General features: G+C 47.2%; 1 protein-coding gene across 1 annotated transcript in view; it reads right to left on the bottom strand.

Moving 5' to 3' along the window:
* LOC310819254 (myomegalin) overlaps positions 1 to 17,500 on the bottom strand; it is a 42,613-nt gene that overhangs the window by 24,091 nt on the left and 1,022 nt on the right. Inside the window, exons 2-6 of the mRNA XM_083690498.1 lie at positions 13,872 to 13,948; positions 10,193 to 10,316; positions 9,893 to 10,062; positions 9,420 to 9,576; positions 8,943 to 8,996 (exon numbers count right to left, since the gene is read on the bottom strand). Of these exons, the coding sequence (XP_083546624.1) occupies positions 8,943 to 8,996; positions 9,420 to 9,576; positions 9,893 to 10,062; positions 10,193 to 10,316; positions 13,872 to 13,948 (582 nt within the window). The remainder of the gene's footprint in view (positions 1 to 8,942; positions 8,997 to 9,419; positions 9,577 to 9,892; positions 10,063 to 10,192; positions 10,317 to 13,871; positions 13,949 to 17,500) is intronic.

Genomic DNA, 17,500 nt, shown 5'->3' with positions numbered 1-17,500 from the left:
CACAGGCTGCACTGGTTTCAAACACAGGCTGCACTGGTGTGAAGCACAGAGAAGCAGAGCTATTTCTGGACGCATGACAACACTGCTGCAGAGAATTGAGCGTTTGTACTGAATTTCGTATGTTCTGCTCATTCATGTGTGTACTTTGTTAAAAGCAAGGCCTAAAGACAATGTGTGTGCACGCGTGTGTGTGTGTGTGTGTGTGTCTGTGTGCGCGCATGTGTGATGTGTGTGTGTGTGTGTGTGTGCATGTGTGCGCGTGTGTGTGTGCATGTGTGTGCGTGTGTGTGTGCGTGTGTGTCATAAGTGCTCTGTGCAGCTCCTATCTTTACATAACCAGTGTGTCAGGCTTGCACATGAGCGCCCAGCATGTGCCTACAGCATGGAACCAGGGGAGGCTGGTGGAGGTAGAAATCGGAGGACGGGCTCATCGTAATGCACAAGATGGAATGAGGAACAGTATCAAAACAGGTCATACCACTCCTTATTCCGTTCCATGAAATTACAATGAACCCGTCCTCTGATTTCTACCACCATTTTTCCACCAGCCTCCCTTGACGTATACATTCTGTAGAGATATTGTACACACAGATTCTGTAGGTCCGGGCCATTTCAGTAAGGTAGAATGTTAGAAGACCATCCTCTACAGTCAACAATGATAGGAATGTACTGTGATATCCACTCGCCAACCAGTGCTGAGACGTGGAGTTGGTCTGACATTGTGTCTCTGGGCGCGCTGTGAAAATAGGCCAATTGTGGCGCCATCCCGTGTCTCCGCCACGTCTCCCTATAACTAACCTACTTTAGCGAACAGGGCTGTAAGGCTGGGGCCAGGGCACGGCTCACGTGAAGGAATACTCCTGAACCAGACACACACAGACACACACAGATACACACAGACACACACACACACATGCACACGCACACGCACTTGCACACACACACAGAGACACACACACACACACACACACAGACACATACATAGAGACACACACACACAGACAGCGACACACACACACACACACACACACACACACACACACACACACACATAGAGACACACACACAGATAGAGACACACACACAGAGACACACACACACACACACACACACTGACAATGACAGATGAGCAACTGTATCTGAGAGGAGAAGTCTTTGAGCTTCATAATGGTAACAGAAACTTGAATCTTAATCACACTACTCTCCTTATCTGTCAGCAGATTCTGTACAGGCCTCAAGGCAAATACCAGGTCTATGCAGGTCTGTGTTTGGTATATTAGATATCTGATTTGACTAACCTTTTAGTTCTCATGATATTTGTTTTTTCACCAAGGAATGAAGACTGCAGTTTTAGCTGACATCACTATCTAACGGCTTAGTGGAAAAATATAATTTTTTTTGCAAGGCAGAAATGATAATGTTACTGACAGGATCATGCTAAGCGTGTTAATATGATTTCGGTGGTAGGTCAACCATAGCAGATTCACAGACTGCACACACACTCATCACCATGGCTGACTAACTCAGCTCCAACCGAGTGATTATGAATTACATACACACACGCATGCACGCACATACACACGCACGCACACACACACACATCTGAGAGGTTGTGCGCCGTGTCTCACATACACACACACACACACACACACACACACACACACACACACACACACACACAGTGGTCATGCAATGCCCAAACACTCACACACTGACACTATGCAGCGCACATCCTCTGGGCAAAAGGATGAAGAGGATGAAGGCGGGATTAAAGTGATTGACAACTAATTAGCCAGGAAATGAGTAAATGAGATCAAAGTGAGCCAGTTGGGTAGAGCTTCTTGGGCTTAAATAGCGGGATTCAGAACGGTACCATTAAAAACGTATGGGGCCCACATGACAGAGAAAAACTATGTGACAGAGAATTTTATCTGTTCTAATATATCTCTGAATGTTCAGTAAATTTGCCCCTGCTATACCTTGTGAGGCCGTGGGGGTGGGTACTCTGCATATACATCATCCCACAGTGCCTCCATCTCAGCCAGATCCAGACCCCCCCCAATCATCCCCATATCCAGCCTGACCAGAGGGGCCTCCAGTTCGGGTAGAGGAGCCAGGATCTCCCCCTCTCTCTCAGGACATCCATACAACACCCCCAGGCCTGGCTCAGTGAAGCCCAGCCTGGAGCCACCGTCGCTGGGGCTTTGTCTGTGCAGCACAGGCAGTTTGCTTCCCTTGGGGCTCTGGATGGGTCGGTACTGGACACAGTTCTGGACCAGGCAGAGAGCCAGGGAGAGGCGGGAGGCAGAGCCGGATGGGCCCAGCCCCAGTGGAGGTCCAAGTCCCAGGTGCTCCTCAGAGAGGGAGTCAGAGAACTGGTCATCCAGGGGTTCCTGGGGGAACCCGAGCCTACTGTCCCCGTCTCGGGTCACACAAGGCTGGGTAGATTCTCCAGCCGCGTCCAGGGAGTCTAAGGAAGGGCTGGAGCTGGCTCGACCCGCCAGAGTGCGGTCGCTGTCCGAGGCCCGCGACGGGGGCTTGGAGCCGGGGACGAGAGTGAGCGAGGAGGGGGGTTCCTCTGAATCTTCCTCCTCTCCTCCTCCTCTTCCTCCTCCTCCCCCCCCTCCAGTCACACTCCCTCCAACCAAACTGGCCGAATACCTCGTCGACGGCCCGCAGGAAATACTCCGCGCTACCTTCCGGGGCACCTTACACACCGCCTCGTAGTCCGAGTCCGCCACCCGCCACACCGCGCACCCCCGGCACTTCCTGGGGGTGCCGCCCCCCACGCCTCGCTGCGACGACCCCACCCCCGTGACCTCCGACCCAGGCCCCACTGCCGTACAATGGGGGTTGTGGTGATGATGATCAACACACTCTAACCCCTCCTCGGCCCACGACTCATACAGAGAATACACCAGGTCCTCTTGGAGGAGGGCGCAGTACTTAGCGTGGGTCAGACCAGACATATCCACGATACCGTCCCCCTGCCCTCCTCCTCCTCCTCCACCCCCGGTCATGGTAATGGCCCCCTCCTCCCCGTTGGTCTTCCGGTAGAGTCCGCCGATGCACTGCCTGAGCCGGTGTTTCTCCTGGAGCAGCCTCTGCAGGCGTTCGATGGACAGCGCCTCCACGCGGGCGATGACCGTGTCGAAGCGGTACATGCGGTCCAGCATGAAGGCGCACTTGGAGCAGGCGAACTCTCCGCGGCCGTCCCGGGTCAGCTCGCGCCCCAGGGCGTGAGACAGGAGCACCTGGAGGTTGAGCTTGGAGGCCGGGTGGAAGATCCATCGCCGTTGGTTACCGCAGAGCTCCCGCGCGCAGATACGACACGCCTCCTTCATCTTGTCGAGCATCCCACACTGATAGGGGCTTTAATTAGGAGATGAATTAATTCATTAATTGTTGGGTTTGGATGAGAAAGAAGGTGGGTTTCTTATTGGATGTCCACGTCCGTTGTCCATAAAGAGGAGCTGGGATGTAGAGGGTCCCATCTACCCTGAGGATAGCTTAGCTGTCATAATGCATCAGTGTTTTTACCAGCATCAGTGCATTCGTCAACATTTCCCCATTCTCTATAGATTTGCAAAACAAACAGCAGCCATGTGATTATACAAAAGACCACAATGATGCATCTCTTTGGGGAACAAAGACCACTACAATTGAATAAGTTGGCTTTTTTCTTTCTTTCTTTTTTTCTTTTTTTTTAAATTGATAGGTAAATTGATTTTTTTTAAACTAAAATAGCCCCTCAGAGAAATGAAAGGCTAAAATGGTGATGGTTTGGTAGACTGCAGTGGAAAAGCAGACAGCAGCAAGTTCCTTTATTATCTGAGAAAAACGCAGTCTCCACTCTGTCACTGTCCAGAGGCTTCGGGAGCTGATGTATCGTACTGTTAGATGAAGCCTACTATAGAGACGCGAGATGAATGATAAGAGTCATTTGAGCAGATCGCTGAGGCTTCCAAGCAGTCCAATATCGCCTGTCAGCATTGGATTCTACCGATGCAGTTGCATTCCGTCATGGAAATTCTGATGCAATCGGTTCAAGTCCGAAAGAGGGAAAAAAAAACTAATTCAGTCATTCTAATGTTGTCGGCTTTCCCTGGACACACAAGTCATCAGACTTTCCTCCGTCCGTCCCAGACACATTTCCAACACGACGCGCGCACACACACACACGTTTCCCTGCATCAATTGGCTGTCACGGGGAGTCGCGCTGTCAGGTTGCGCTTGCTCATCACCGGTAGCACTTTAAACACACCGCGGAACATTCTCGAACCAAAACAAGTCCCTCCATGCAGGTGGTCATATCCTCCGTAATCGATGCACATTCATTCATGAGTTATGATCATCAGCGGAGATAGACAGAGCGCGTCAGCTCCGCGGCGGGTAGATTATTTGGGCTGATAGTGATGTGGCAACGCGGTAGACTGGCGAGAACTGCAGCCGCGGAGCGCACCATTCCAGGGAATAGGGGTGCGGGATATCCAGGCATCTACTTTGAGCTTACAAAGCCGCTCCATGAGACACATGAAGTCATCAAATTAACATTTCAAATGACACAATTAATTATAACCTCATTTGGTCTCCATTTAGTCAATAGTAAAGTATAAATGGACTTCGACAAACTGAACACGATCCTAGGGGAGCGCGTGGTTCTTTGTGTCCAGTCTATACTAAGCACTGCATTCGCTCCGTTGAGCAGGTGAAATGTACAGTAGTAACATAGTAGCATTAGTGACGCTCTGTAAAGTTAAATAGACTGTCATATCACAGTGTCTTACATAAACTGCGCTGTATTCTGTATTTGGAATATTGTACAATATAGATAAAACCAGTTAATCCATCACAGCCTATACATTTTTCGATATTCTTTAGGAATCTCTACATGGGAATATTCATCTCTGAAACAGAACCTCATGGTCAGTCTTGTAGTCTGTACATATTTAATGAGACATTTAATCACAATGCTTACAAAGAAACATTTCCCCCCGTCAAACAGCATTATTAAAATAACTCGGCTTTAATAAACGAACACACATCCACACCCAAACGCACGCACGCGCGCACGCACACACACACACACACACACACACACACACACACACACACACACACACACACACCCAAACGCACGCACGCGCGCACGCACACACACACACACACACACACACACACACACACACACACACACACACACACACACCTACACACACACACACACACACACACACACACACACACACACTGCCTGAGGGCTGACTTGAACTCATTTCCAGTGAACAGGGAACAGTCTGTATAACCTCTCCTTGTGTTTCAGTCTGTATAACCTCTCCTTGTGTTTCTGGAGTTCTTCCTTATGCAAAAAAAGAACACAGAAATAGCCTCACACCTAAAGGCCATTAATCAATAGCAAAAACAGAAGGAAAGAAATGAACAGAGATTTTTGTACTGCTGACAAACCATGAAACCAATCATAAAGAAGCAGGCTTCAGGTGTGCATTAGAAGTCATACATAAATAATGTGTTGAGAAGAACTGGAAAGCTGTAACATCCTTTCCCTGTAACATCTAATTCCTTGTTTTAGTGGGATATAGTAGTGGGCAGATGGGGTGGCTCTTTAGCTTTGAGTGCTGCTAGTAAGTGCTGTCATAAAGTGATCCTATTCTATTCCATTGTATCCCATTCTATTCTATCCAGCCTATCCTATTTCTATATTCTAGAAGGGTTTGTCACCCGAGGCCCAGGTTGGTTCATGCAGAAGCCTGTCTGCACTGTGGAGATATCATATAGAGGGCAACCCATCAGAACTAGCCATTCGACAAAGAGACCACATGCTGCACAGAGGAGAGAGAGAAAGAGAGGGAGGGAGGGAGGGAGGGAGGGAGGGAGGGAGGGAGGGAGGGTCAAAACCTCGGTCAAACCTCCCTGAAACAATAGGACAGGGGGGCAATAAAACTGGTTACTAAGGCTACAAAGGCTACGGAGAGAGAGGGGGCAGAAAGGCACCTCTCAAGGACAGACATCGGAGGACATATAATTGGCTGTTTGTGCTGAGAAGGAAGAGTTGACGAGTCCTGTATGTACGTTGACTAATGAAGATGAACTGAATCGACTGGTTCGATTGGAAAGAATGCGTCAACATTCTTGGCAACATCAGAGATCAATATGAATCATACAGACTCGCTGACAGGGTGAAACTCAATTACACACAGACATCACACATTGCGCCACAAAGTACTGAATATTCCACAGATAAATCATTATTCTTGGCAACACTGGCGATACATAATCAGTCATCACATGATGACTAACAGAGCAACTTCACAAAACCAGATCATTTTTTGTTCTGTCTATTTCTGTGTAACTCATACCAGAGACGGTTCATAAAGGAACTCTACATGGTTCATAGATGAACTCTACAAAACTACATAGCCCAGCATGCCTTGTGCTTAGCTGTCTCCATGGTGACCAAAGCCTGTATATCCCAGAGACATGCAGACAGATGGTCATGCACTCACACCGTGACTCAAATACCAACCTCGGAATGTTCCAGCTTTCATACCCCCCAAAAACTGAATGTTGGCTTTGAACACAACTTCAAATGGCACAAGCCTCGCTTGCAAGGATGTGCATCATTAATTTGATGTTTACCACATTTCACCTGAGGGTATTTATCTCAATGGGACGTCATGGTTTAAATAAAGTTTGAATATGAAAAATCAATACGTATGTAAGCTACTCCTATCAACTGCTTTACATACAAACACAAACGGTTTGTTGTCTTTTACACTGCTGTATAAGGACTCTGCCATTTTCTTTGAGGGCAGATCTGACCTTGTACTGTCTCTCCACTCAGGTCTGATTAGGAGGGGCTTAACATGGTCTGTGAGTGTGTGCCTGTCTGCTGGGGGGTCTTGACTAAGCATGGGGAGGATTTGTGGTTTATAACTGGAGCTTCTACTCAATCAGAGGGTTTAGAAGGCTTGACCAGAGCCTGCAATCAAGCAAGGGAAGAATCAACATTAAGAAAAAGCTTCGAAAGCATTGAGAATAGAATCAAGCAAGGGGTGGTCAAACAACAAAGTATCAAGAACATTCTCTCCTCTAACAGTAACAGCTGGTCATTTTCCATTAGAAGCTTATAGTACATGTATTTGTTTTTCATGTTGCAGTCCATCGTACATAGAAACGTTTATGGTGCCAAGGTACTTTCCCGACAGAGTACATCACATCACATTTCCCCTCTCTCTGTGACAGCCTGGTATTACCACTGATCTCATTGGCTGAGGTGTCTGGGGAACCAATTAGGAGGCCTCTCTCAGTGCTGATGTCTGTCTGAGCCAACACAGCTTGATATGTGTGTGTCAGGGGGGGGTTAACACCAGAAGGTCACCGTGACCTATTGGAAACCCAGCTGAAACATGACCTGCTAAAGTGCTCACGATCACACATGCCCACACGCACACACACATACATGAATTTACGGTACACATAAAACTAAGCATGTTCTGTTGATGGCCTCTCTGTCTGTCTCTTACATACACACACACACACACACACACACACACACACACAGACACACACACACACACACACAAACACACACACACACACACACACACACACACACACACACACACACACACACACACACACACACTTGTGTAAACATTTACACAATTTTGCGCTGCTGTGTGCACAAATATTGATTTGATTGTGCTGTCATTTGCTGCGATTAAGGACAATTTCCCAATCTGCCTGTGGGACAGCTGGCTTTGGCTGTGAAACATACACACACACACATACACACACACACACACACACACACACACACACACACACACACACACAGCGTGTGAAATCTGAGCAGAGAGCAGTCCTGACAGGCACATTTGCATCCGTCAGCCAGCTGATTTACAAGTTGAAAGGCCTGCGGAGCCACCCTGAAATCAACGGCTGCTTCTGAGAAACTCCCTCAAACTCATTCAATTCCAAATTGAACAGAGGCCAAATGACAAATGTCAATGCTGTGGTGTTACAGTGGGAAAGACCGGCTGGTTCACATAGACCCTCATGGTAATGACTAACAACAGATAATGACTATTGATTTCCTAAACTACAGGAGGTAATGATCAACCAAATGATAAATGTACTGCTTTACATCTGTAATCATGATGCATTACATTTCGAGAGACAGAAAGCTGAATGAAATTGGCCCTTTATTCTTATGGATATCAAACTTAGGTGATTTAATGTCAAATAGCCTTATTATAGGATAGACCGTCCTCAAACCTGACTACAAGTCCCTTCCTACTCCAGTCCAGCCATCAAATACTGTTATGCTGCCACAGTAAGTAGGCCTATTATCTGTGTCATGTGAGAGGTCCACCCCCTCAGAATGGGACTGTGGAGAAGGTGCCTGTTTATATTATAAATACATTTACACATCATTTGTTTACCAGAGCTCAGAATAACCCAGGCCCACCACCACTCCCTTCAGGCCAACGACTACCCACAATACACTAGGATTAACCCCCCCAGAGACATAGAGGGAGATCTATAAACAAGATTAAGATTAGACTAGGCTCACTGACGCTTTCTTTGTCAGTGTTTTTTTACCTAGTATTTACTTAGAAATGGTGTGGTAAGGTAACCATTCGATACTCTCTGGGTACTTATGTCAAACAATTCAAAGTCAGTGGTGTTTATTTGTATGAATCCCAAAGAAACTAAAACATGTGTCATGTCATTCCCCTGGCATAAAGACCACATATTTTGTAGCTCATAATATTCCTGTTACTCCTGTATGGGTGTGCCTGTCTACTCTAAAGAGTGTTATTTTTCTCTCCAGAAGGGGGCGTAAGTGACAACGCAATAGTACAGTGACTGAACACAAATCCAAGCCAAGAGACTACGTCAGTTCAGAATGTACACACCTGCATTTCCTGTTCGATACGCAGTCTCTCTCTGCCCAGCTCCTCCTGGTAGAACTGTGGAGAGGGAAGCAGGGGTCAGAAAAGAAGTATTCTTACATGACATACAAACTCATGAAATGATTCAAAACATGGGAGCATCCATAAAACAAACTAACAGGTTTATTTGCATTTAGACAAGTATATTTATGCATTTGCGTGTGGAATGTAAGTGGTCCTAGTGACTTACATTAATCTCTCAAAATACTAAAGCTGAGGACTGTCCCACCTGCTGAGTTCAGGAGTAGGATAACACTCTCACTTAATTAGGGGAGGGGGAGGCCAGGGGGAGGGACAGGGGAAGGAAGGGGGGAGGTGTGAGGGGGAGGGAGTGAGGACGGGGTGAGGTATGGTAGAAATGCCTGCTACTGCCACTCTCTCACACACACACGCATCAGGAACACACTACTCAGAGCACCATCCATCAGGCCGGGGCCTCACCTCGGCATCCCTCTCCTTCTGAAGCAGGGAGGAGGAGAGGTCCTCCACCTGACCCTCCAGCTCCCCCACCCTCCGGGTCAGGACACTCTTCTCCCCACTCAGCTCAGTGATCAGAGCCTCTTTGGAGCGCAGGGCGCCGGTCAACTCCTCTATCACCCTACAGAGGACAGAGGAGGAGACGAAGGGAGGGTTCATGTCATGCTGATAGATCAATAGACAAGGAAAATGATCGATTTGTGTTTATTTACATGCTGTAAGGGGGGGGGGAGGGGGGGCTCGGTTGTTATTGATGTTTTCCAGTTTAAGTGTTGTCAAGTCAATAAAAGACAGTGCCTTTTGAGCTTATAAAAAGGTATTGGAATTCAAAAGAGCGCAAAGTGTAGGGGCACCTATCAGATCAGTATCATTGTATACACACAGGCAATAGAAATTAACTTAAAACGGCAAATCCAACCGAGTCTGTATCTGTGTACCTGTCTCTGTCAGTGTGAAGGGAGAGGTGGAGGGGCTGGAGCTGGGGTCTCTCCTCCTCCTCCTCCTGGCTCTCGTCCATGCTCATCTCCAGGCAGGGGAGGGAGGTGTGGGAGGCAGACCCAGCCAGGGCCGCCCTCCTCTCAGCCTCGCTCCGTGCTAGCTGGGCTTCCTGGTGGAGGCACGCAAGGACACAGTCTGGTTATCTGTTGTGTGTTACATATTTCAATGACAGCTGTGTGTGTGTATGTGTGTGTGCATGTGCGTGTGTGTGTGTGTGTGTGTGTGTGTGTTGTGTATACCTCCTGCAGGAATCGTATCTTGGTCTCGAGGACCTCCTGCATGTGGTCGATCTCCTGTTGTCTCTCCTCACATCGCCTCTGCAGCTCTGCCTCATTGTGATTGGACAGGCTCTCCGCTGTCGTCCTATCAAAAGTGGAGTAAAAAAGGGCAGCTCTTCAGAAGGATGTCAGATGAAAGGCACAGACTCATATCACATGACTTATGACATTGTAATCCGCAGTGTCAATCAATGACTATCATCCAAAAACAGTCTGCATGACTAACCATCTATTAAAACACTCCCACAAACACATAAGCGTATTGTATATAAATACACATATAGGCGCACGTACACACATAACATAGTAATGTTGCTTTTTATTGCAGGAGACCGGTGGCGTCAGTCCTGGGTCGTGTTAGGTTCGTTTTCAGGTCAGGATATGAAGTCATAGGCCTCATCTCGATGATGGGATACCCAACACCTCCCATTGACACAAATAGAGACCAGCCACACCCCAGGGTGTAAACTTTGATTATGTTCTATTCTAGGTTGGTCAGAAGACTACATCAACAACACATACACTCACCGAACACTCTATTGGGAACAATAACGGTTTCCACGTTTCTTTCTAGCTTTCATTTTTGATCTATTTCCTCTCTCTCTCCCTTTGTTTTCTTCTTTCCTTCTTCTCTCCTTTTTCTGTCCTCTTTCCCACTCTCTCCTCTCTGCTCCTCTCTACAATAGGTGGTGCCTTCCATCCTCGATCTCTCTTTTTCCTCTCTCTGACATAACGCCTCCTCCCTCATGACTCTCTCTCTCTCTCTCTCTCTCTCTCTCTCTCTCTCTCTTTTAACATCTGTTCCCTGAGTCACTCATCGACGCCGTCCCAGAATTCCTGCTGTGGCTCCCAGAATGGCCCACGCCACCGTGTCTCCGTGCGTCTGTCCTAGTCCTCCTCTCCTCCGCTGCTCAGCACTCGTTTAGGACTCTGTCCATCGCGCACGGCAGCTCAGATAACTGGGATTATTTTGAACCAGACTTAGTCATGCTACTGTGTGTCTGTATTGGGAACTTGCCAGTCTGACTGACTGGGTGTGCATTAGGAGAAGCTCGGGAAGTACAGTGCATTCGGAAAGTATTCAGACCCCTTCACTTTTTTCCTCATCAGTCTACACACAATACCTGGTAATGACAAAGCGAAAATTTGGTTTTTAGAAATTGTTGCTACGTTATTAAAAATAAAAAACTGAAATATCACATTTACATAAGTATTCAGACCCTTTACTCAGTACTTTGTTGAAGCACCTTTGGCAGCGATTACAGCCTCAAGTCTTCTTGGGTATGACGCTATAAGCTTGGCACACCTGTATTTGGGGAGTTTCTCCCATTGTTCTCTGCAGATCCTCTCAAGTTCTGTCAGGTTGGATGGGGAGCGTCGGTGCACAGCTATTTTCAGGTCTCTACAGAGATGTTCGATTGGGTTCAAGTCCGGGCTCTGGCTGGGCCACTCAAGGACATTCAGAGACTTGTCCCGAAGCCACTCCTGCCACCACCATGCTTCACCGTAGGGATGGTATTGGCTAGGTGATGAGTGGTGCCTTGTTTCCTCCAGACGTGAAACTTGCCATTCAGGCCAAAGAGTACAATCTTGGTTTCATCAGACCAGAGAATCTTGTTTCTCATGGTCCGAGTCCTTTAGGTGCCTTTTGGCAAACTCCAAGTGGGCTGTTATGTGTTTTTTACTGAGCAGTGGCTTCCGTCTGGCCACTCTACCATAAAGGCCTGATTGGTGGAGTGCTGCAGAGACGGTTGCCTTTGTTGAAGGTTCTCCCATCTCCACAGAGGAACTCTGGAGCTTTGTCAGAGTGACCATCGGGTTCTTGGTCAACTCCCTGACCATGGCCCTTCTCCCCCTATTGCTTAGATTGGCCGATAACCTTGTAGTAATTGTCTGACTTCAAATCCAAACTTTTGGAGTGTAGAGCCAAAAGAAGAAGAAATGCTTCACTGTCCCATTACTTATGCAGCGCACTGTACAGTACAGGTCTAGGCCTGGTTGAAATCATTTAAAAATGCATCCTTCCTTACTTCCTTCCTTCCATCCTTCCATCCTTCCATCCTTCCTTGATTGACCAGTACAGTACATAGACATGGGATTCCAATATGGGCTCATAGCCTACGGGTATGCTGAGTGAAAACTCCCTAAGGCTCAGAGGTCTAACTGTGACCTTCACACTAGCAAACCCTCCTGGCTGTACGTGCCCCCCCGAGCTCACTCCCACTGAAGCTGCCATCACAACAACACAACCAGAACAACAAGGGGTCCAGCCCTAGGGAAGCTACTATACATGGAGACTGATTGGGCGGTCTCAATACAGTGTGACATGTTGATCTGCAGCTAGAGGTGCCAGGGAAGGCAGGGAGAACAGAATGTCCCATCACAAGCACGCACCAATGCTCGCACACACACACACACACACACACACACACACACACACACACACACACACACACACACACACACAGACACACACACACACACACACACACACACACACAAGCATGCACGCAAGCACACACAGACACAGACACACACACACACACACACACACACACACACACACACTTGCACGCACGCAGGCACACAATCACACACATACACACACTCATACACATGCAGGCACACAGACACACACGCACACACATACTGCTGGCATGGGCAGAGATTAGGTTCATGCTAGCAGCTCCCTTCATCAGCAAAATAATGACTGCTCATCCAACTCCCCACTGCGCCCCTCCAGAAGGAATGACATTGAAAGGCTAGCAGCGGTGGGGGGTCAAGGGGCTGACAGGCAAGCTATTGCATTGCCCCGTCCCTGTAGGCACGCCAAGATATCAGCAGTGCCCTTTCGGTTTTGGCGAGTGTGTGAACCCATCGGGATGAACACCAGGAGTGTGTAGTGTGTTTGTGTGTGCACTTGTGTCCGCATGTGCTTGTGTGTGTGTGTGCTTGTGTCCGCACGCGCTTGTGTGTGTGTGTATATGTGTGTGTGTGTGTGTGTGTGTGTGTGTGTGTGTGTGTGTCCTCTCCCTCCACCAGCTGCTGTGTGAAATATGAGCTGAGGTGTTATCTGTGTTCTGACACAGCCCAGTGAGGAATAACTACTGATCACTTAGTCTCTGCACACACACACTGTAGGAGCACGGTCTTAGGCTTTATTATCCAGCCCTAACACCATCTATGACGGAGGACTTAGGGAGTAACCTTGTTATCCAAGCCTAAGACCATCAAACAAAGACACACACACACACACACACACACACACACACACACACACACACACACTGCAGAGTGGTTAACCCTAATTGAATCACTAGGGCAAATGTGTTCCTCTGCATACCAGCAGAGTATGTCATTTACAATCATATAAGTCTATACGCCTTTGGAAAACATTAAGATAATTGGTTTTGTACTGTGTTACATGGGCTGGTCTCGAAAGGCATTTAAGGGCAGGAAGATAATACTGTCTTGTATGTACTGTGCGTATGGCATAGCTAATAATTAGGGTAGGTTATACTGTATACTGTAGGCAATTCACAGGAATTACCTACAAGATATCTGCTGGTATTTCAATCTTCAGTGAAATTGAATTCTAAATAGTGATTGGGCATAATCTCTCCTTTTCAGAGGTACTTACAGAGCCTTGTCAAGAAGGTGTTGTTTCTCCTGTAGCTCCTGCTTCAAGCTCTCTACCTCCACCTTCAACTCGATGTTCTGGAACACAGGGGGGATAGAACGTAATTAATATCATCATCATCTTTGTCGTCATCATCATCATCATCATCACCACCACCACCACCATCATCATCATCATCCTCATCCTCATCATCTTTGTCATCATCATCATCATGATCATCATCACCATCACCGTCATCACCATCATGATCATCACCACCACCATCACCATCATCATCATCTGTCATCATCATCATCACCACCACCACCACCATCACCACCACCACCACCACCACCACCATCATCATCATCCATATTCCATTGTTAAAGGAGGTACACCTGAAGTACTAGTAGTTTCTTTGGACATGAAGGATAGTTTCGATTCGACTACTTTCTGTAAGGAGCTACAATTTGACAAGAAAGTTTCCCCACCGGCCAGGAGAAATCAATACGCTAATACCATAGCCAATTCAAACATAGATGGGGAGCTATTACTTCTAAATACTGATCGCTCCACAATCCCTCCAGATATTCCAAGGCCATTATATGCTGTAGTCACCAAATGTTATGTGTAGCTCCTTTAATCAAACGACTCTCAATAGGACTTGCCTTGTTAAACTAAGAATTAAAACAATCAATACAGCGAATAAGTCTCACACCTTATAAGGCAGTATATACATAGGGTCTGATAAAGAACTGCTAGTCATACATTAGTCATCTGCACTTGATAAATCTGGTCATACGGCCTGGTAGGTGTGTGCCCAGGAACCCTTGACTTGTGAGGGGCCCTCCTGAAGCCTGAATGAGAAACAGCAGTCAGCGTATCGTAGGTTTGGCTATCAACGAGCCATCAACTTGAAAATCACACCCACTTCTAGTAAGAGTCTCCAGCAGGTGCATTCGTTAGACCATAAACACCCACCCAGCCCCAACCCCCATACTGTACATGTAGTTCTTCTCTTTACTCCCTCCGCTCTCCCTCCCTCCCTCCCTCCCTCCCTCCCTCCCTCCCGCTGCTGTATCAATCAGAGAGGTAGGAGGTGCAGTGTAACCTCAGTAGGGAACATGTCTCTGTCCTATCCAATCACGGCTGTTATATTTAGACCTGGGGGTGCTGAGGGCAGCTCTGAGGCTTAGTCCGGGGGTCAGGGGTTTGTTTACCAGGTGGGACAGGGTCGTCAGGGCTCCCAGGCCGGCCTCTGGGACAGGGGATGTGAATGGAGGGAATGGTGGAATTCATTCTTTCCATTCTGATCTCACAGACACCAGGGAGAAGGACTCTGCCTCTATTAAAGTTGGACCTGTCACTTTATTTTGGTTACTGAATCCATCTTTCATTCTCTGTCTGTTTTTCTCTTTGCCTGCCGCCTGCCTTTCTGTCAGGCTGTTTCACCTCTCTCTCTCAAAGCACAAAGCACCCATACCGATACACCCCACACACACACACACACACACACACACACACACACACAGACCCTTGCTGGCTGCACGTGCATACAAAGCACCCATACCCCCCCCCCCCCCCCCCGCCCACGCACACACACACACATGCTGCACGTGCATACAAAGCACTCAACTCAACCTGGCATCACAACAACATAACCATGGCCAGGTGACTGCACGTGTACTGTACTGTATGTGTATATGAACTACGCTGTGTACAGTATAGTAATCATCACTGTTTTATTATATGACTTTTTAGTTTTGGGAGATACCTTGATAATGTAGTGATAGTTCATACTTCTTATGCGTTACATCACCAGGGATGTGCTCTTACAGAAAAGTCGGCAAACAACCATATGAAACATAAAGCGCGTATCCAAGCAACAGCTATTGATTTGAACAATTCTCCATAACTTTGTGTATGACAGTTAACTGTTATGGACTAGAGGCCTGTTTTCAAAGTGAAAAATTGAATTTGACTCAAACAGAAGAATCAATCTAATTACACTGGTAAAGTGCTTCTCATTAGTGCATTAGTCATACCGTGCTGCTTGACAGTAACAGGGATGTCTTCCTGTTATCCAAACAGGTCTAAATATAGGGAGCTATCATCGCGCACCTGCTATTTCTGCCCCCCCTGCCCCCTTAGCCCACAGCAACAGATCCCCTAATAACTAGAGAGTTAGTGGGGGGCCGGGAGGCTACTGTGATTGGGCCGGGCCTGGGGTTAAGAGCAGTGTCAGGACTACACACACACACACACACAAACATATGTATGGATGTACTCCACATACCCTACACACACGAATACCTGCACACACACGAAAAAACACTTCTGAACACACGCCACAGACAAATGCATGCCATGCAAAAGACACATACATATACAGTGCGCACGCTTGACACACACACACACACACACACACACACACACACACACACACACACACACACACACACACACACACACTTAAATACACTGATACATATAAAAAAAATAAACACTTTGGAACATACATATCCTTTTATCCTTTTACAGTACTGTACCTCACATGAGCAAACACACACACACACACACACACACACACACACACACACACACACACACACACACCTGAGTGCACCCAGTAGAGTGCCGATACAGCAGCTGTTGAATAAATGATTGCGCTCAAGTCATGTAGAGTATGATCTATGAATAGAAACCTGGTGAGTCACAATCTCTACCTCTGCAGGATCAGAGTGAAAACCCAAACTTAAAAGAAACTGTTCCAGGGAATAAAACGAAGGAAATATCTATGATATTGAAATGGCGTCGAATGTAACAGCTGTTGTGTTGAGGATATCGCTAAACAAAAAACAATCACCACACTGAGCTGCTACCTTGAATACATCATGTGACTATTGGATGACTTCTTACTCCCATAACATCTCCAATAAGATGTTCATAAACCGATTAAACTTTAATAGCATAGGATGAAAGGCTTGATATAATTATAACATCATAAAACATGAAAGTGTGAGAGTGGCCAATCATCTGTGGTATGCGGTAATAGGGGAGGAGAAGGGAGAGAGAGACCTTCAGGTTCCTTGTTTGTTTAGATCAGGCGGCCATTTTGTTTGCGCGATCCTCATAACAGGGGGTTTATTAACGATCAGGAGGGATTTGAGAGGCTGATGAACAGTAATGGTGGAAAAACACAGGCGCACACACAAACATATGCACGCACGCACACACACACACACACACACACACACACACACACACACACACACACACACACACACACACACACACACACACACACACACAGACACACACACATACATACACAAACACACATGCATGCAAGCTCACACACACACACACACACACACACACACACACACACACACACACACATTTAGCTTGGCTTACACATTCAGACAACAGCTGGCTAGCAGGGTCACTTCACATGCACACACCTACGCAGACACACAGATATGCTTGCATGTGCGTGCGCGCACACACACACACACACACACATACACTCCACGCATAACATGGGTCACTCAGACTAGCACCTCATCCCTTTTATGTGTGTGCGTGTGTACGTGCGAATGTGTGTGTGCGGGTGCCAGAGAGAGTGTGTGTGACCACCTGTCTAGAGG

This window comes from Argentina silus, assembly GCF_951799395.1.
Source record: "Argentina silus genome assembly, chromosome: 18".
Taxonomy (NCBI): Eukaryota; Metazoa; Chordata; class Actinopteri; order Argentiniformes; family Argentinidae; genus Argentina; species Argentina silus.
The sequence above is the reverse complement of the archived record's forward strand: the minus strand, read 5'-3'. Positions and strand labels throughout refer to the sequence as shown.